Here is a 21,153-nt window from a genome sequence, read left to right as displayed (position 1 = left end):
AGAAAGAAATCATACCCGTCTAATTTAATGGTCAGTAGGATGTTTACCTAATTTTAAAAAAAGTTGCATCTATTTATGGTTTGTGAGCTGGAAAACACTTTAACACTTCCTGATCATCTAGGATTCTATGAGCTGAAATGAAGCAGATTTGAAGGCGATGCCACAAATGTTCACCAGGATGCTGCAGATGTGCAGACTAAACCTCAGGGGACTCCGATCCACACTGGACTTTAAAGGACCACTGTGCACTCCTCACACTCTGCCTCTCACTCATCTTCGAGGCCACTCATACCTTTTTAGTAGAGTAGGGTTGGGAGATGATCCAGGCTCACAATCAGACGGGAGGTGGGTTCTCCAGGACAGGTCTGCAGTCCATCCCAGGACAACCTCTCTAATTCTCCACAGTCAACCTGAGGCCACACTTCTAACCAGAGCCCCCACTCTTCTGAATGCTGCATATATTTAACTATTCACATTTTACTATTACATCTAATGTTATCTACTGTTATCTCTGCTGTTTTAATCTCTCCCTTTTTTCACCCAGGCTAAATAACATGTAATGGGAAACACAGTGAAGTACAGTTGTAATACTGCTTAAACTGTGTGTTGTGTGCCTGTCTAGCATCTACCACACAAGTAAATGTGTAAATGTAAAAAGCATTTTATCTGTCTCAGGTTTCCAGCACGTGAATTATTCCACAAGAAGAAATTGATCTTGTGTTGTGTTTGTATTGTTGTCTTTGATTTTGGTCTCTGTCTTCTCATCATCTCTGCAGCAAACATTGTCTTGACGCTCATTTCAAACAATCACATGTAACATTTGTTGCCAATAACATGAAGCAGAGTGTGTTGAGCTACTGATGTTAGATTCCTTCAGACCTTCCTCATAAGAAAAAAACTTCTTGCACTCAATGAAATATTAAAATTTGGCATTGGCAGATTTTTCACTGAGAACTACTTCAAACTTTAGAAGTTTTTGAACGAGTGAAAGTATTTGTTATTTGTTTTGTATTGTTCTGGTCCTGTTCTTGTGTTCATTAGGCCCATGTGTTAGAACCTGAGTGCTACGTATTTTGCACCTCTCGATTTTCCTGTTCAGGGCTTGTTGGAGGTTACTTTCAGTTTCTTGTATGATATGGTTGTACGTTGTTTGAAGTTGTTGTTTTTTTTTCTGTGATTCACCAATGGCTTTGATTCTGACAGATCTTGAGGTTGATGGTACGTTTTTCCTTCTTTCTTTTGAGAAGTATATGTTGGCGTCCCCATGCTGAGATTTAAACTACGCTAGCTTTGTTCTCTGGCTTTGAATCTCATGTTTTGAGTTATTCATCACTGTTATCTTGTCTAGTAAGAGTTCCTGTCACACACTTTCACTTCTCTCTGGTCCTGGCTCTATCTTGGCTCCATCACTAGGAGACAACAACTGTAGTGATTTTCGTGACTTGGTTACCATTGAAAATGGCCTGAAGGGCTAAGGTTTTCTAAAATGTATTAGAAAAATTTACTTCACAATTTGTACAGTGTAGTTGTTGTACAGTATTAATTAATAATAATATTATGACTATCATAGAAGATAAATAAATAAATACAATAAATACTTGACTTTGCTACTGTCCAAATTTACTTCTACTTTCAAAATATTTTCATGTTACATGTAAATATTTTTAAAATGGAGCTATTAAAAAAACACTGACAAAAATAATGTGTGAGAAACTAGACGTACAGAAGCTGGGTCATTCCTCAGGGACACTGCTCTGGGTTGTGTTGTTCTGGGTAATCTGGTCACAGAGTTTCTACTGGCCTTTTACTGGTTTAACAGCGCTGTAAGGAAATGATGGAGGTTTATCAATTACCATTTAACCACAGCTTAGAACCGTCTGCCTGTTAATAACTGCTAATGATAACAAACTGACAACATGCCATATTTACTTTTACTGTAAAAACATTTTAACATGCAAGATTTTGTAGATGTTTTTGCTGCTGTTCAATTCAAGACTCTGGCATGAGGTTTAGTGTCTCCTTGGCCTATATCCAACAACGCTTAATTAATAAGTGCACTAACGATGACTTGGACAGGAAGGCTGTAATTAAATACAACATGATAAACACATTCCACCATAAAACAGTTCCAGATCGTTTATATTAGTTCCAAGGACGCAACTAATTATCTTGGCTCATCTCATAAAATATTTCTTTTTTTCTGGAAACACATTGAACGAAGGTGCAGCCGTAATCTGACAGTAGGAGGCAAGTCCTTGAATAAGTAAAAAAAAAAAGTCTTCTTGTCTCAGTGATTTATTCTCACGTCTTCTCTCCTTTCTACTTCTGCTAGAGTCAAACTTCAAACAAAAGGGAGAAGACATGTCCTTAGTTCAAAACCTACAAGATAGGTTCATCCTTTGGTTTGTAGCTCAATGTTTACTCGAAGGGGGTTGATTTGGTGGCTCTCATTGCTTGGTGCCTTCATATTCATTTGTTTGGTGTTGTTCAGTATAATAGAAACCAAACTATCAACTGATTTTACTTCGATAATATACCACAAATATGTTATAAATATAAAAAATATGTTACATGATATGGTGTGATTAAAATGACTATGTTTTTTAGACTAGATATCACTTTTAACATTTGAGTTGAATTATGATCAAGGTGAAATAGAGAAGGCTACAGCTGACCAATATCTATATCTCTATATGAGTTAAACTAGAACAAAGCTCCTGTGTCCCCTACATTATACCTGCAGATTTCCACCTGCCACAGCCTGGAGCTTCCATTAATGTAGGTGTGGTACTGGAGCTCACTGGGAAGCAGTGACATAAAACTAACACACTGTAGCTACACCACCCCTGAGGAACCAAACACTTTGGAGATTGAAACAATTACATGTTGAAATGTATTGTATGTTGATGTTGATGTTCCTCTAATAAACTGTCAGGATAAGTGATTTACTGATTAGAGTCACCCACTGAAACAGTCAAGCATGCTGTATGTAATTATTTAGGTGCTTTATTTATTCAGAAAGTATGGACACTGTAATTTTGCTAATGAATAATGAGAATTTCATTGCACTTAGTTTACAGTATATTATCATTATCTCAGCTTTACAACATAAATGGCAACTGTTACACATGCCTAGACTGCACATGACCAGACAGACACAGAGACGGTGGACAGATTAACTACCTGGATGTTCACCTAAACCAAAAACTGGACTGGACTAATAACACTGATGCCATGTACACAATGTAAGGGCCAAAGTCACCTCCACCTCCTGAGGAGACTGAGGTTCTTTGGAGTATGCAGGCAGGACATTTATGACTCTGTGGTAGCATCTACTATCCATTATGCTGTGGTCTTCTAGGGAGCAGGCAGGGAATGAGTGAACAAGCTAGTGAGGAAGGCCAACTCTGTCCTGGGCTGTTCACTGGACTCTGTGGAGGAGGTGGGTGAGAGGAGGATGTTGGTCAAGCTGACATTCATCATGGATGATTCCTCTCATCCACTGGATCAGACGATGGAGGCTCTGAGCAGCTGCTTTAGTGGAGACTGACCGATCCATCCAGTGTGTGTGTGTGTGTGTGTGTGTGTGTGTGTGTGTGTGTGTGTGTGTGTGTGTGTGTGTGTGTGTGTGTGCGCGCGCGTGTGCATGTGTGTGTGTGTGTGTGTGTGTAAATGCTGTATCTTATACTGTATGTTCCTTTTGTTTTTAATTCTTCAATTCATGTCAATTCTGCTCATTTGTGTTGCACACTGTTTTTGTGTACTGCTGCTTCTTAGGAGCTCTGTGAGAGGAATTTAACTCATCTTATTCGTGCCAGAGTTATAGTGTAAAGAGACATTGAAGTCTCTCTGTTCAGATTTCATCTTTGCTCTGGTTCATTTGAACACATGTACCAAGAAGCAGTTTAAACTGAACAGCTCTGTACTGTGTGTACATAAAGGTCTCTTCAAACACTCTGTTTCTGTTCCAGATGGTGTACGCTCCCTTAACTTACCTACAGCATGCTGCGACGGACACCAACTCCCTTAACACACAAGAAGCAGATGGATGAAGAAAATTAGCGAACAACGGCAGGTAAGAACTCCTCACTGGTTCTTGACGTGGGAAGCAACAAAATGATTTCAGTAGCTTTGTCTTTAAATTAATTTTAATTTGTCTGTAAAATATTGGTTACAGGTCGCTTTGACCGGTTTTGCATAACTAGGTTCCACTTATTTTCATCATTACTATTCCAGCAGACCATCAGACACATCTAGGAAATGTGTAAACCCGTTCTCATTAATTAACACATTTTCTCCTCCCTTTTGCAAAATAGTTAACACTGACGTCATTCAAACAGTCCAAATTCCATTGTTTTATCTTTGGTTTCTGTTTCTAAATATCAGAAACCAGTAAGATCAATAAATCAGAGCATTTCTTCATCTGGGTCCAATTCTTTGCATAAAAGGTAAATTACATTACCTGAAATGAACTACAAAGAGAGCAAACAGCAACAGGCTCCGAAGACGATCAATGAATCATCCTTTAGCAAACAAAATGTGTCATTATGACATTGGGAGCGGCTTCTGACGTTATCACACCATTCAATGGTCATTATCAGTGGTTATCAGCCCATACGTATGAGCCGGTAGGTGCCCATCTACCTGCTGGCAGCGGTGAATAGGTGCAGTAGGTCGTCGTCATTTATCCGTAAGGTTGATCAAGGCTCGGATGATTTAACCAGCAGAGTCAGTAGGGGCGCTGTTGAGCAGTTGTTTTTCCGACTGGAGGATCGAAGTTTTGGATTTTGATTTATTAGCGAGCATAACTTAGCAAGTAGCTAGCTATATTGTCTTAGCTAACTGTAACCTGAACCCCCACCCGTTATCCAGACCTAACCCTAACCACAATAACCTCTAAAGCTGCTTAACATAGCAATTTAGCTAGCTGTTAGCTGTTCGCGAGTAGGGAGAGCGGGCACCTACTGGCCCATACGAATGCGCTGATAAGTTCTGATCAGCCCATTCGTAATGGCTGATAACATCCGAAGCTCATTGGAGCCACTGTTGAGGCCTGTGTGTGAATTGTTAAGGCAATGTGTTGTTTCATTGGACGGCTGCGTCAAAGCAATCGATAGAAACTGTAATATGGCTTTAATCAGCAATTATTAAATAACCAATTGCGATATCTAGAGTTCATGCAGTTTGTAGCATTCTGTCCACATTTCATGATCCATGCTAATTGTGGGGAGCTCCAATCAGTGGGGCTAAAGTCTGTACCAGAACATGCAATAAAAGTTTTGATCAAATGATAATGAAACTTTTTCTCTATTATTAAATCATCAGATTAAGCAGATTTCAAGTGTAGTGAAGTGGTGAAGTGCACCAGTCAAGTTGAATCTATTCCTCGTGTAACTAAGCTAGTGAACATGCTTTATATTGATCCTTGACAAATTCAAGAGTCGTTTAAACTATTATCTAAGTATAGTCCACTGTGTTTTTCACATATTGGTGATTTGTACGGTACATTTATTGTTTCATTTCATTTTTTTTATATTAAATTGTGTATGTATATTTCTTTGAATTAAAGCAGCTGATTGCACTTTGCATTATAGGTGTGTTTGAACTGAAAAGGTGAAACACAACTGAGCATTTTATCTGAAAGTAGAAGAAGCTGAGCATCATTGTTCTGGATAATAGCCACTCATTAACTGCTGTATTTGTTCTTGTTGCCAATAAGGGCTCTTTATTCTATGGGGTGCCAAATGTAAAAGGAGCACCTATAACTAGTTTTCTCACATTTAACTAAATGACAAAACATGTTTTCTCACATTTTAAATGTGCAAAAGTCTAAATGTAAATGTTAAATGTTAAATGTAAATGTTAATGTAAATGTTAAATGTAAATGTTAAATGTTAAATGTTAAATGTAAATGTAAATGTTAAATGTTAAATGTAAATGTAAATGTAAATGTAAATGTAAATGTAAATGTTAAATGCTAAATGTAAATGTTAAATGTAAATGTTAAATGTTAAATGTAAATGTTAAATATTGGCCGAGTGTAAAACTGAATATTCATGAATGGGCAAGTAGACTCCATCCCTACCCTCAAACAGCGCTGGTCTCAGATCAGAGACGCGAACTCAATCACCTCAAACTGTGCGCGCAAACCCCGCCCACATCTGATCTGGAAACTTTTGTTTTTAGCCTGGACGTAACTTCGGCTAGCTAGTATAGTTAGCCAACTAATTCTCCACCGGCGCCACAGAAATATTCTTTTTAAACCTACTTGACTCCTCATTAATGGTGTTTACGACAGAACGGCAGTTTGAAGCGGAGCCTCAGCCCGCACACCTGCCGTTATGCCATGATGGCTTCGACTTCAGGCTTCTCTCCAGTATTTTCGTGCACCGATCCAGAGTCAGATGTGGGCGGGGCTATGCGTACTGTTTGACGTGTTTGAGTTCGCGTCTCTGATCTGAGACCAGCGCTGTTTGAGGGTAGGGATGGAGTCTACTTGCCCATTCATGAATATTCAGTTTTACACTCGGCCAAAATTTAACATTTACATTTAACATTTACATTTAACATTTAACATTTAACATTTAACATTTAACATTTACATTTAACATTTACATTTAACATTTAACATTTAACATTTAACATTTACATTTAACATTTAACATTTAGATTTAACATTTAACATTTACATTTAACATTTAACATTTAGATTTAACATTTAACATTTAACATTTAGATTTAACATTTAGATTTAACATTTACATTTATATTTAACATTTACAGTTATATTTAACATTTACATTTAGACTTTTGCACATTTAACTAAATGTGAGAAAACATGTTGTGTCATTTAGTTAAATGTGAGAAAACTAGTTATAGGTGTTACTTTTACATTTGGCACCCCATATTATTCTCCTGCAAACCCTTCCAGTGTGGTAATTCTTCTCAGGCTCCATTATGCTCATCACAACAATCGTTCTCCACCAACACTGTTTACAGAGGAGGCAGAGCTGTTGACCTTGGCTGGAGCTGTCATTGGACGGTGGGATCTCCTCGAGCCCACCCACACAGCTTCTGCTGAGGAAACAAGAATTCATCATACAAGTTAAAGTCACTGTTGGTTGTGAAAATCCTCGGTGGCACTGGGAGTTGGATGAGATCCCAGGCCTCATGTCCGTGGATGTCTTGGCTTGGGTGTCCCTTGTTTAGGAACAGGGGGTTTTCCAGTCACACAAAGAATAAAACCTCTCAGCTTCTCTTGGCAGCAGCAGAAGTTGTCATATCAATGACTATAGTATACAGTAAGTAGAATAACTGATTTGGAAAAAACTGAATGGAGTTATGTGTGAAAATAAACACTAGTTTAAACAGCTCATTTGCATGTGTTATCCCAACGATACAGCAATAATTGAGATGTAAAGGACTGTGCACAAATAAAGTAAAACAATGATGAACACCAACCACTGTCCCTGGAATCAAACCATAACCATAAGAGGGCAGTATATCACAGCTCTGCACACAGCCTCACTGCACAGCCTCGCACACACAGAACCAGGCCTGATGAATCGGAAACGCATTGAGGACCTGCTTTGAAGCATGGTCTTGCGTTGCTACTGACATGAGGATTAGCGGTGAGACAGCAGCTGCTAACACTTTCATATCCACTGGCTGCTGGGACTGGATTTGGTTGCCAGTGAGTCATCCGCTGTTACACTTCCTCTCCTCACTCTCTCAATCACTGCCTCTCTCATGCACAGATGTTGTGTTGTCTGTGTACTCCAAACCAAGAATTGGCACCAACAGGTTTTGTATGAATGAGTGTTTCCTTTTGTTTTTTGTTGTGAATGTGTCGTTTGTGGGCTTATCTGCTTTAAATTGTCTGCCTGAGAGCCAGAGCCTTTGTAAAAGCTTTTCTTCCAGCACTGTTTAATGTAAGCAGATCCATGCACACACACACACACACACTCTACCTAGACAGACCAGTAATTGAGCGCATATTGAGGATCTTGATTCATATCCATGAGATGCTACGTTGATGAATAAATAATGGATGATCCTTTCAAGTCCTCTTTTGAACAGTATTGAAGTTTTCAATCGCATGAAACCTGGAGATGGCTGCACACACATACACACCCCAGACTATAAACCTCTTATTCTAGTCTGTCTCCTTCAACGCCCTGTCCTCTCCCTCGCTCCCTCCCTCTCTCTCTGGCATGATGCCCCCCACTGCATCTTCTTTCATCAGACTGAAATATCTTTCTGAGCCACAGACATAAAGTCTCTCACACACATACACAGCAGATTACATTTTTGCTAAGGGCCTGTTTTTGGTGACGACACCAGACGCAGCTGTGCCCGAACACATTGGTGTTTTCATAAGCACATTTGTCACATTAAGACATAATATACAGGGTTAAGAGGGAAAATTCTGCTCTAATTCTTAGCTGCCGCTATGAGAAATCAGTCGAACTGTGTGATGTCTTTCAGATGCAGAACTTTAATTCAGATGAGTGTGTGAAGGTTTATGACTGTCTCATAAAACGTAAGCTCGAGTTCTTCATCCTAAATCCTATCAGTCAAGTGGTCAACGGCTTATAATTGGACTTATGATTGTGTTTCTTCAGTGTCCTCACATCATTACAAAACCATGGCCATAAAAACAGATTCATCAAACACATCAAATCAACTTTCTGCTCTGACATAATAAAACATAGCTTTTCTGTGATAAAGCACAACATTTCTACATGATGTTTTGGATTAGGTATTTATTATTTTTATTATTCACTGTCTGCTACCTTGCACATTTATTTATGTGCTTAGTGATTAGCTTTCATAAGAATCTTGATTTCATGATTTCACATTCTTGGTTTTTAATTATTTGCAACTTTGTAATTGGAATTAGTGTCATTGATTAATTTCTGATTAGTGTCACCAATGATTTTTTGCTTGTGTATTGTCAGATAGTGTGTGCAAGAATTCAGATTTGTCCAAGTAAGATGGTTTAGGATAAGATACAGTATAAGTACAGTATAAGATAGGATAATATAAGTTATACTGTAAAAATATCAGGTAAACTTTTCCATTTTTTAGTGGCAAGTTTCGTTTAATATTATTCAGTGAAACCTTTAAAAAACTATACTACTTTTTACTGTTTTGCTGCAGAGAACTGTTCTAATGCTTTCACGTTACCAGTGATGCTGTAGCAGAACTGTTATGTTCATGGGCCCTCACCGTGCCGCACCTCTGCTCTGGGCCACGCCTGCTCCCCTTCCCAATTCCAGGACAATTCCACACATCTGGGCCTGTTTCGAGAATGTTTATTTGCTTTGATCTTGTCATGTTCACATTATTATAAGACTTGCGTTGGTACCAATCACTTAGCTCCATGTTTTCGCTTATCTAGATTGGGTCTGGTTCTGTCATTTTTGCATATTGATTTACTCCGACATGTTTGTTACGCATTGCTCGGCTTATAAGTCATGCGTTGGTGCCAACTATTAGTTCCATGTTCCCGTACGTTTTGTCTGTTTTTTGTTTCCAAGTTTAACCTAGTTTCATTTCATTCATGCCAGGTCTTAGCTCCATGTGTTAGCTTTGTTTTGGTTAAGTTTCGTTAGGAATGTTTCTTGTTTGCATCCTGTTTTATATACATTATCTGGTTGACTAAAAGAACTGATTTTCATTTATTAATGGCTTAACCTGGCTCTGACTTATCGTTGCCCTTAGTCGTAGTTACGGGCCACCTTCTTGGGTGGCGAAGCCTAAAAAGAACAAGATCCTGCCATCCAAGAAGCCCAGAGCCGACATCCCCCGGACGACCCAACCACAGGAAGCTCTGCTGCACCATCACATGTAGTAAGAACGAGATGTTCCAGACAAAGAGATCTCCCAAATCTAGGCACATCAAGTGACTGGATCACTGCTTCCTCTATGCTGCTGGGTTTAGGAAGCTCTTCACACAAACAACAGGAACTGACTATAGCTCTCCATCAGTGAGCAGAAGACGATCAAGAGCCAGCATTTGATAGATGATGCAGAAACTGCCATAAAAAACATTTAAAGTGAAATACAGGTGTGTCTTTCACTTTGTGATGCATCATGTTTAAGTTCCACTGAGATTCTGAAGTTGTTGGTTAAATGGTCAAACTGTGTGTTTTGGTTAAAGAGTCCTACGAGAAGTAGGACTCTTTAACCAACTCTTTAATTAGCAAATATTATCAAGTTGAACACACCACACATCACAATTTAACACACAGTAATCAGATTCTTCAACAGATAAATAAAAAAAAAAAAAAATTGAGTTATGGAACAATGGACCATCATGAGACACGAAGAAATCGGTAGAACAGGACGAGGAGACAACTCGTCTAAAACTGGAGCCACTGTAGTTGACCATATCCACGGTGACTGAGGGAGGCTGAACGTGCAGCCACATCTGAGTGGCTTCAACATGGCCTCCATCATTAGAACCTTCAGGGTCGGGGGCCATGCAGTCAAACTCCCCTGACAGTAATGTGTGTTAGTGCAGACACTGTGGAGCAGCCTCCCTACGTTGTTAGTTGGGATAATGTGACTGATTTACAGATAACATCTTTCTGCTGCGTACTCGTCATGGCGGTGGAACCTCATATCTGTGCTCACCTCCTTCAGGCCATGAAGAAGCAGCCTAGACATCTCTGTAGATGCCTGCAAGGGCTGGATGAGGCATGAGAAGGGTTTTACCCCCGCTGCCTGGCTACAGCTAATATAGGCTGTGATGTGGACCAGAGTCTCTGGCCTGACCCAGACCATCACGCTGAGGAGGAACAATGTCTGTTTTTAACAGCTGTGCTGTTGAAATGTAAACGCTCCAACATTTACATTGTGTATTTTGGGTTCATGTGACACACTTTATAGAGGGGGAGACTGACAAAGTTGCCAGAATTATTGCTCAAGTTTTGAGCACCGGTGTGTTAGACCAGGTTGTAGTGTTTGTATGTTTGAGGGCTTGTGTGTATTTGGTTGTAAGTGTACATAATAATTATAGCGCTGGATGTGGAATAAGAGAAGATAGATAAATAGATAAGATAGAAGGACCTAATGGAAGATTAGCATCTTTCAATGAGACCTGTCTGCTAATGCACATATAATACATGTACAGTAGCTGCTGGCCAAATGGTTACAGAGCTTTATAATAATACCCAAACACAAGGGCTACAGTACCTCTACTCCTGGGTTGTTCTGGTTCTCTAATTAATTTAGCTTGTCTTGTGGTTCTGTTGTAAAGTTGTTCTCACATTTGGTAGTGAGTCAGTTTGTTTTTACGTCATCTTTCTTTTTTGTTGTTTCATTTCTCCAGTGTTGTTGTGCTTGCAGTGACTCTGCTTTGTTTTTTGGGGGCTGCTGTCAAGAATGGTTTTACATTTACTGGTAAACAAATCACTAGAAGGAGGTAAAATATTAGGTAGGAGATCCCTGAGAAAAAGGAAGGTTTGCAGCGAATTCAGCAGAAATATAATATTTCATAAATGTCCATTTGTTGAAATAGATTGTATAAAAACACTGATCGTAAAAAATATATATATAATAATATAATAAGGTCATCAGAGAGGATGACATCCACTACTAATGACGTGAGCAGACAGGTCTGTGTTTAAAACCACCATGAAACCATGATTTCATATCAGTCCTGGGTTATGGTGGTGAGGCTTCAGTGAGTCTAGTTTCCCCATCAGTACCAAACCAAGGTTCATTTAGTGTAACATCCAAACGTAACCAACCTAGTTAGTTCAACATGTAATAAATGAGATTTCTATGCCTTCAGTAAAATAACTAGTCTGAATTAATAAGAAAACAGAAAACCTGTTGTCAGTTTGTTTGCTTTACAGTAGTAAGGAAACAGTATGTAAACTAAAATATAGGGAAAGATGGTAAAATATTAAATATTAATTATGACTTATGTATGACTTATGAGCTATTCTAAAATTTATTTAGATTATAATGTTTCAAACTCCTCTCTCACTAGTGCTGTCCTCCTCACATTAACCTCAGCTATAGCTCAGAGACCTGACAGATTTATACAAAATCATTAGACAGGAAGTAGTGAACAGCCTCTGCATGAGTATTGAAATAAGTAGCTGTTGTTAGCATAAGCAGCTAACCCCAGATAACTAACGTAAGCTGACTAGCTACTGCAGCAGTGTATACTGTAGCAAACTAGTTCATAATTAAATAGTGTTTGCAGCATTAAAGCTCTAAAGTGGTCATCTACGCTGCTTTTTAAACAGAGAGCAGGTAAAACGACTTCACGCGATAAAATACAGATACTTAAAAACTACTTTCAAATAAAAACAAGGTATCATTTTTACTATCATTTTAGGTAATTTCTAAATAAATACTGTATAATTAGGTTAAAGCTACTGTATAATATTCTATCAATTTAACTGATTAATTTGTAATTCATTATAGAAATAGTAAAATAGTAGTAGTAGATAGTAAAAAAGGTTGACACGTGCAAAATTATATCTGTTTAAAATTACTAAATTGAAAAACTTTGAATAACCTTGATTTTATGCATTTGCATTTATAAGTTATGCTATCAATTAATTTCTAACTCTGCTGATAATTAATTAATCAATCTTTAGCGTCTGTGGCGTCAACTCGTGTCCCTCTCGAGAGCACCCTTAACTCTCTCTCTCTCTCGCTCCCCCTCTCTCTCTTTCACGCACACACACACACTCACACACACACACACACTGAGCGCCGAAGTCGGAGGCGCTCTTCAGGTTTGGCCAGTGCGTCTCGCGTCACATCACCCTGCCGGCCGTCTGCAGGCGCGGAGCGGAAGGCGGAGAAGTGGGCAGCGAAGGTTTGGGTGAACGTTCGAACTGCGCAAAGAGAGGACAAGTGGCCGGAACGGCAGGTGGAGCGCACCATGGCCTCAAAGGACACCTCGGCGGCGGGATTCGCCTCCGTCAGCAGGGAAATCACAGGTGAGGTCCAACGTGAGTTTTTTCGGGGAAGTGTGTTTACCCTACAGTCTGACTGAAGCCGAGGAGAGGGGAGAAGGAAGGCAGGCACGTCTAGTTTCCCAGCAGATAGTTGCTCTTTGAATCTGCGCTTTGCGAGGCGTTATTTAGGATGAATAATCACCGCGGCCGGGCGAAACGTCTCGAGGGGCACAAATCAAAATCAATGGCTGTTTAGGCTTTTGCCATCGCTAGAGTGCTCGTTTTCCGTTTTATTTAGCATTAAGACCTGCTTTGGAATTTTGTAGCACACGTATAATGTGGCGTCAGGAGTTCTATTTAAGCGCCGAGCATGTGTGGCTGTGATGCGCATTCACCCCGCTCTCCGTGCGTGGGAGTTGTTTTGCGACTGGAAGCGCTGCGCGTGCGGCAGGCAGCGCGAGTTGAGCTTCACACAGTGTGTGAGGTTGGACAGTGCAGCAGACCCAAACGCACACTCGCGCACCATAACATATTGGGCTAATCAGGTGTTAAATGAGGTGCCTCTCGCTGCTAATCATCCCGAGGGGGCAAGTTAAATCCCGCTGTTTACCAGCTCAACCCGGTCAAGCCCCGTCTGTCTAGGAAGAGCCTGGCGATGGTAGTCCATTAGCACACCTGCCCCTGGAGGCTGTAGGGAAGTGGGGAGACTGGGGGAAAGGGATGGGCATGACCTTAGCCATCAAAGTGTCAAAGGGCCGCTGGGACATGGGAGGGAATTATAGGGGGACAGCGGGCTGACCCAGTTTCCTCACCCTGAGAGAGCAGATGCCAAAGTCACACCAGCAGGTGTTGGGTGGGGCCACACAGTGTGTTAAGGGGTTTAAGTGATTGGGTCTTACCCAGCTTAATGTCAATAACTCTAAGTTTGACTTTGGCTCATCCTGCCTTCCAGTCGCCTGTGGTTCAGGGAAAATTAGTCTCATCCGTCGCATCCTGGTTCTGACCACATCAGCTGCAGCACGCAACGCGAGGGCCAACTTCATGGTTGGTGCTGGATGTGGAAGATGGTGGGAGTGTTCCCTGCTGTGACACAGCAGGACGTGTCGTTTTCCAACTGATGGGCTGCACGCGTGCACATTTACGTCTCTCAGACGCATGAACGGTTTCGCTTCGACTGGGAATTTCACACAGCTTTCAGACATATGTGCTAGTTTACAGTCTGTGGTTATAGGTTGACATTACGTTTGCTTATAACTGCTTTATGTTGGTTTGTGTCTTTATAACTGTCTCTGACACCCTTCACCTCTGTGTGCATCTCTGATTAAATAATAAAGTGTGGATACTAGATATATGACACAAGAAAATCCCAAATGAAAATAATATGATCCAACTTTTCAGTACTCGTCCACTTTCATACGCTAAAGTCACTGTCAAGTCAAGAATGTTTACAGACGAGTGACAAATTAATTAAGAACAAAAGGTCACCTTTCCTGTTGCTGCTTGGTTAAATGACGCTTGAATGGCTTTTAGACTCACACACTGCAACATCAGGTTTGTGATGCAGATGCTGTCAGTTGTCATGTGTTGAAGTGTACTGAACCCCACGTTGTGTCAGCAGCTCTGCTCTCTGAGCCAATGGTTGGAGGAGCTATGGCGTCAAAGCGCTTCCAGCGCCAATAAGGTGGAAAAGCTCCCAACCTTCACCTCCTGCTGTGAATCCCAGTCTGGCGTCTTAAACTATTGAATGTTGAGTTGACAGTTTCTTCTTCGCCTTGAGCTACGTTTGCCTGCTGATGAAGACCAAAAGCTTTAGACCACTTAGAGTAAACACTGTTATGTGGTTACATGCTGTTATTTTACTCTAGCTGTCATGTTAAACGTTAAACCCGGTTCCTGGCGTGGATGTAGACGCAGTAGTGACGTGAAGAGGCTCTGTGCAATAGCTCCTCACATCCTAAAGGTTCCACCTGAAGTCAAACTGTCAGGAAGGACCTATTAGTTTAAGTGGTGTGTTCAGTTTCTCTAAGTAACCAGTACTGTTTCCCATGTATTGATTTATTTGTCTGCACTGGCTCCACATAATGATTTTGTATTTTATTATTTAAAATGAATAAAATGTTATTTTGTTGTGGGTGCATGATGTGTTTCCCAGAGAGACACCAATCTTTTAGCCATGTTGGTGATTTCAGGTTGTTGTAGGTCATCTGCTTTGTTGTGACATAAAGTAAAAGCCTTCTCAGCCCATGAATCAGACATTTGTCGTTCTGTCTCCTGGCTTGTTGTGCAACTCTTATAGTCTTTTTATTTTATCAGTATCATTTGCTGTAATGGTGGGTGGTGTCTTTCAGCTGCTAATTTCTTTTAAAGATGCCAATAAAGAACAAGATTCCAGGAGTAGGATGACAGAATCTCCAGCTCCATGGCAACGTCCTTATGCACATTGTTGTCCTCATCATAGTATGCATGTAGTTGCTAAACAGCACTGATGGAACAGGAGCCTAACAGTTTTCTGTTCTACCTTCCTGCTGCTGCAATTAGCTTATGTCACTGCGTGAGTAATGGCTGAACCTATGTAGAGTTATGTGGAAGTATATACAGTAGGATGTTACTACAGAGTCATGTACTAATGTATACGTGTAATGTACTAAAGCATGAATTTCTGCAGGCACATATTTTTACATGTGCACGTACATGTAATATAATATATTCCACAGTTTAACCATTTGCTGTTCCCTCCAGAGAGCATCAAGAAGCTGCTGGATAAACAGGCCATCAAGTTTGTGCGAGCTGTCAAGCAGGACACGAGGAGCGGCAAGTCAGAGGACAGAATTCTGGTGAGCAACACCCTTACGCTGCACGTCGCCTTTGAAAGACATATTCATACTGTCTTCATATGTGAGCTTGTCACAGACCTAAAGGAAATCAATGGGAGTTTACTCCAGCAAATTGTAAGAGCCATAAGTCCCAGGTTCCACTTGGTAGACGCTTTGCAGATCAGGCAGGACAGATGCTGTCTCAGCAGAGTGAGGTGGACGCCGTGCCCCGGCCCTCAGACCTTATTAGATGTGGTAGAATGGCCCTAATGCTACGGGCGACGGTGGCTCGTGTGCGGGTGCATGGCAGAAGGTGTGTGGGCTGCCTGTGATGTGTTCAAGGAGCATGTGTGAAGCACAGCCACGGCTGCAATCCACGAAGCAACAGTCAGCTGATCATGATGATCAGTTCCTCACCTGCAGCCAAAGCAGCAGCTCATGGGACACAAAGACAGTGATAAGTAAATAAACTGTTATCTGCACACCTCATGCCATCTTACCCTTGCCCCCCAACACACACACACACACACACACACACACACACACACACACACACACACACACACACACACACACACACACACACACACACACACACACCCCCCCCCACACACACACTTGTCATATTCTCTTTGTTTCCTCACTCTCCTCCTCCTTATCTGTCTATCTCAATTATCTTCCACTGTGCTAGCTCCCCCCCCACCCATCTCGCCACCCCAGTTGCCTGGTACTTTACTTCCGTTTTTTGCCTTTGTGCCCTTTCCTCTTACCTCCTCCTTTACTCAAACCTGTGAAAGGGTATTGAGCTCCCTTTCTATCAAAGGCAATTCAATTAGGTCTCTGTCTTATGAGACTTTTTCTTCTACCCAAATGAGCTTTTGGCTGCAGCCACTGGTCCAAAAAGGAAGATAGAAGGGGGGGGGGGGGGGGGTGTAAAAAGGAGTTTTTACTCTATTGGCTTCATTTGCTTGGATGTATAAGGTATGAAAGGATGAGGGGCTTTGTTTGTTGCATTCAATTATTACCCAGGCTTGAAAACGTCCTGCGTAGTAAAGAAACCTGAACAAGCGTTGCTTTCGATTGTGGAGCTCATGTGGCTGGATTAGATTTAGAAACACAATCCTAGCTTGGTCCTGATCCTGTGGTTTGTTTAACTAGTGAAAGAAAGTTTAAAGTGTTAGGAACGTAGTTTATGTTTACTGTTCTGTCTATGAAAGTCTTTGTTCTACATCTTGCTCTTCATTTTCCTCTTTGCCTCTGGAGACTGCTGATATCCAGCTGTCTGTGTGTGTTTACTGTACCAGCCATCACACACACACACACACACACACACACACACACACACACACACACACACACACACACACACACACACACACACACACACACACACACACACACACACACACACACACACACACACACGACCCCCGTCTCAGACAGACGCAGGGCTCAAGCGTGGCATCCTAACAGCACCCAGGGCAACTAGCTGGAAAACATGCTTGGGTTCCTCACAATGTGTGTACACAACCGCACACTCGTGGTTTGACATGTACGCTACAGACACATAGCTCAGTGTGCATGCATACACACACTAACAGCCTTTATTAGATCACCCAATTTGAAGATTAGGAGCTGGGAAGACAAAGCATCTTCAAAGGCAAAGTGGGAAGAGGGAGGGAGGTTAGGGGTGGGATGGAGGGAGGGGAGGGCACCGCACTAGAGGGATGAGAAGGAAGGAGTGAGGAGGAGAGATGGACGGAATAACCTCTGATGTGTTGCAACGCCCCAATTGCTGATTTGACTCCACCACTTATTTATTTTGAGTCTTCTCCTCAGTGCTCCCACCTAATAATGAGCTCAGACCGTCACTCACATACTTAGCTCCACTTACTGCAGCTCCCCACTCATATGACTCCAGGGTCTCCGGTTTGAAAACAAATTAGTTCTGGCGTTGTTTCCGTTTTGAAAGTGTTTGTTTCTTATTATGAGGACTGCAGGACTCTGTGAGCGACTAACAGTCGCTAGAAAAAGTTTGATGTTGCTTTATATATGTGGACATTGTTTGTCGTTTTATTGCAGGTTTTTTCTTAATCTAAATCTCTCTCTCTCTCTCTGTCTGAGACAGAGATCAAGTCAAAAGGAAGAGATGCTTGCTGAATTGCGTAAACAATGTAAACCTCATGGGTCTAGGGTAGATTTGGGAGAATCCCATGGGATGCAAGCCACAGCCACTGACGGGTGAAGTGAAGGACACTGACTGCTGGGTCTGTGGTGGCCATGCTCACCCCCGTCCACCGCTGCAGGCTCTCAGCCGTGGAAGAAAGTCATCTGTTCTGGTGAATGTTAAACTTCACATGAACGACTGATCCTCAGTCATTTGAGGTTTACCTGACACTTCAGACAACCTCATCTGAACTGCTGACCAGCTAAGCTTTGGTGCAGACCATCTGCACTCAGCAGGATTATGTGTTGTGCCACAAAGCAGAGCGGTTCAGTGATAGTTTGAGGAGTAACAAAGTTTGAATTTGCAGGTGGGAGGGAATGCATCATTTTAGTGGTATCACCTCAAAGAGGTAAATCACAGATTTCTTTATGTGTATTCTTTAAGTATTCAAGGGGACAATTCACCTGTATTTGGAAGGTGAATATCGGGCCCTACTAACTGATCCCTGCTTTTAGGTCAGATGACACTTTTCTCTTTCAGAAGGTTTAGAACTCTTGTAAAATGATCAAAGGGATAAAGCAATAAAGCAGAGACGGCCCATCTCTACTTGTTCAGCATCAGCTGAGCCTTCAGCTTTTTGTGTAGCAAACATTATGATGCAAACATCATCACTTCATCATACCCCATTTTTCTTCTGAGATGCTGCGTGGAGTCATATTCTCTGCCAGCATCAGGGATTTAGCATCTGACGAAGCACAGCATGAGCTGTAATTAGGAGTAATTCTGCTATCTTTTATCATTTGATCGGAGGCTACAAAGTGTGACTGCCGACCTTCTTTTCTCTCTCTTATGAATTAGACTAAGCACTGTAAGAATTCATGAGTTCATGAGTTTGTTTGTCTTCCCTCTCTCTCTCTCTCTCTCTCTCTCTCTCTCTCTCTCTCTCTCTCTCTCTCTCTCTCTCTCTCTCTCTCTCTCTCTCTCTCTCTCTCTCTCTCTCTCTCTCTCTCTCTCTCTCTCTCTCTCTCCATCCCTCCATTGTCTTTAATCTGCTGGATTCCTCCTCACTCTCCCGTTCTCCTACCTCGTCTATCTGGCCTTTCATCCACTGGTCGTTATCTCCATGTCTTCTCTGTCTATACAGCCCAGCAACCACTGTATAAGAGGCCCTGTGAGCTTTTAGAGCTCCTTCTTGTCATTGTTGATTTGATTTAGGATCATTTGTGGTTTTTCTGCGACAATCTGGAGCATGTGTTTTTAAACCCGGAATATTTCCCCTATCTTTTTTTGAACCACTTTAAAGTCCACTTATAGAGCAGGACCTGGGGCAAATATGCTTTCAAACAGCCCCCCCACACACATTCACATTAGCTGACATGCTGAGTGATGGCAAGGTTATTTACTTATGATGCTGAGTATCCTTGCGTGGCCGTGGCTTGAGCGGCTGTGTATGTGACAGTTATTTGTGTAGTCAAAGCCAGCTTAGCAGGCTATTGTGTATCATTATACGAGCCCCAATGTCCAAACTGGTGGTTGTGCTGCTTAGCCATGCACATGACCGTATTGGAATGCCCCTGACTTTCAGCTGTATGCACACGCTTTTAAAATGCCCTTGTGGTCGAGCCAGAAATGCAGAGGGCAACCAAATCTGGCTCTGATCCTCAGCTTGTTCCCTCGGAGGCAACGCCGCAACACACTCACACACACACACACACACACACACACACGCACCAGTGCAGTGCATCTCGTTTGAAGTGCAAAACCCAGGGCCTGACATCTTATGATTAATATAAGCCCCCGCCCTTTGCCCTCCCGGCAGCGCGTGCACAGCATCACACAATCACATGCATGTTGTTTCTGTGGATGTACAGTACATGTGTCACAGCTGTGTGACACACAGAGGGCACCTCTTTGATATTTGCCCACTGGTCCTTCTCACTTGCCACTTTCTTGTCACATTTGAGACTTTGCTTTTGGGAGTTTAGACTCCCAGAATGCCACCTACCAGGCTATTAGAGTTAAAGGTAATAATAATAATAATAATAATAATAATAATAATAATAATAATAATAATAATAATAATAATAATAATAATAATAATAATAATAATAATAATAATGAAAGTGAACTTTTCACTATAACAGCATCGTTTTCTTACATGTCAGGGCGTCATAGAACAGATCTAATAAGGTGCACTAGCTCTGCTGTTATTTACTAAGGAACATAGTTAAAACTGTGAATTGATGTTACATGATTTAAAAAATATGCTGACCTTACCCTGAAGTATTTTAGTCGGTTTGCCTTTTGATCAATTTTACTGTTTTGATGACTGACATCAATGTTTACTTAAAATTGACTTGGCTGTTTATACATTTATAATTTGTATAATATATTAATAAAATAAAAAAATATATAATATATTAGACCTGTCCAGGGTGTACCCCGTCTCTCGCCCAGCTGGAATGGGCTCCAGCCCCCCCCGCAACCCCACGTACGGGATCAAGCGGAATAGAAGATGGATGAATGGTATAATATATATTTTAAAATTATAATTTTCTTTTGATTAATTTAACTGTTTGATGACTGAAATCAATGTTTACTTAAAATTGACTTGGCTGTTTATACAACTGGCATAGTTAAACATAGTTAACATTCAGTATAATAATATACAGTAATAATAATGCAATAATATCTATGTATAACAAACTCGGGCTTTGGTCAAATAATTATTTTACCTGTAAATGCCTTCTCTAATCATTATTATTGTTACTACTTTACTTGCTATACAACACACCCATGAAGGCACACACATCTAAAAACACTTTGAGCAGACACGAGAACTTTTCAAGACTCTAATAATTAGTTACTTTAACAACAAAGGTCCAGCAGAGACCAAAGCAAGTGACTGTCTGACTGACTGCTCATGTTTGGGAGTGAGTGGGAAATACCGGAGCGGAGTAGGTGGAGTAACTAAAAAAAAATAGGGTAGGACCAAAGTGGTGGCACTGCTAAATCAATGATACCAAGCAGAAATCGTAGGATCACATCTGTCAGGGATGCTGCTCCTCAGAGACAATACTGTACATCCTGTGCATTTTTGAGGATTTGGGTTTATTGAGTTACTGTATGTTGAAAATGCTGATCTGACTGATGTGTTCAATGACAAGTGTAAACCCACATTTGGCTGATCCTTCAGTCCCATTTACAATGTGCAAAGGTGTATGTGCCCAGATCCTGCATATAG

At 41.2% G+C, this 21,153-nt stretch overlaps 2 protein-coding genes across 6 annotated transcripts in view; both read left to right on the top strand.

The window, feature by feature from the left end:
* LOC114843888 (cadherin-24) overlaps nucleotides 1–7,532 on the top strand; it is a 120,463-nt gene extending 112,931 nt beyond the window's left edge. The window contains exons 14-15 of the mRNA XM_041067999.2: nucleotides 3,972–4,075; nucleotides 7,000–7,532. Of these exons, the coding sequence (XP_040923933.1) occupies nucleotides 3,972–4,052 (81 nt within the window). The 3' untranslated portion in view covers nucleotides 4,053–4,075; nucleotides 7,000–7,532. The remainder of the gene's footprint in view (nucleotides 1–3,971; nucleotides 4,076–6,999) is intronic.
* Nucleotides 7,533–12,713: 5,181 nt separating this feature from the next.
* Nucleotides 12,714–21,153, top strand: part of carmil3 (capping protein regulator and myosin 1 linker 3) — a 44,837-nt gene continuing 36,397 nt past the window's right edge. For 4 of the 5 annotated variants that reach the window (XR_008693051.1, XM_055503793.1, XM_055503794.1 and 1 more), the window contains exons 1-2: nucleotides 12,714–12,971; nucleotides 15,669–15,763. Coding sequence is in view for 4 of the 5 variants with exons in the window: in XM_055503793.1 (XP_055359768.1) it covers nucleotides 12,914–12,971; nucleotides 15,669–15,763 (153 nt within the window). In the remaining variant the exon portion in view is untranslated. The remainder of the gene's footprint in view (nucleotides 12,972–15,668; nucleotides 15,764–21,153) is intronic. The other variant, XM_029131520.3, reaches the window with a different exon arrangement.

This window comes from Betta splendens, chromosome 17, assembly GCF_900634795.4.
Source record: "Betta splendens chromosome 17, fBetSpl5.4, whole genome shotgun sequence".
Taxonomy (NCBI): domain Eukaryota; kingdom Metazoa; phylum Chordata; class Actinopteri; order Anabantiformes; family Osphronemidae; genus Betta; species Betta splendens.
This window is presented reverse-complemented; position numbering and strand designations above follow the sequence as displayed.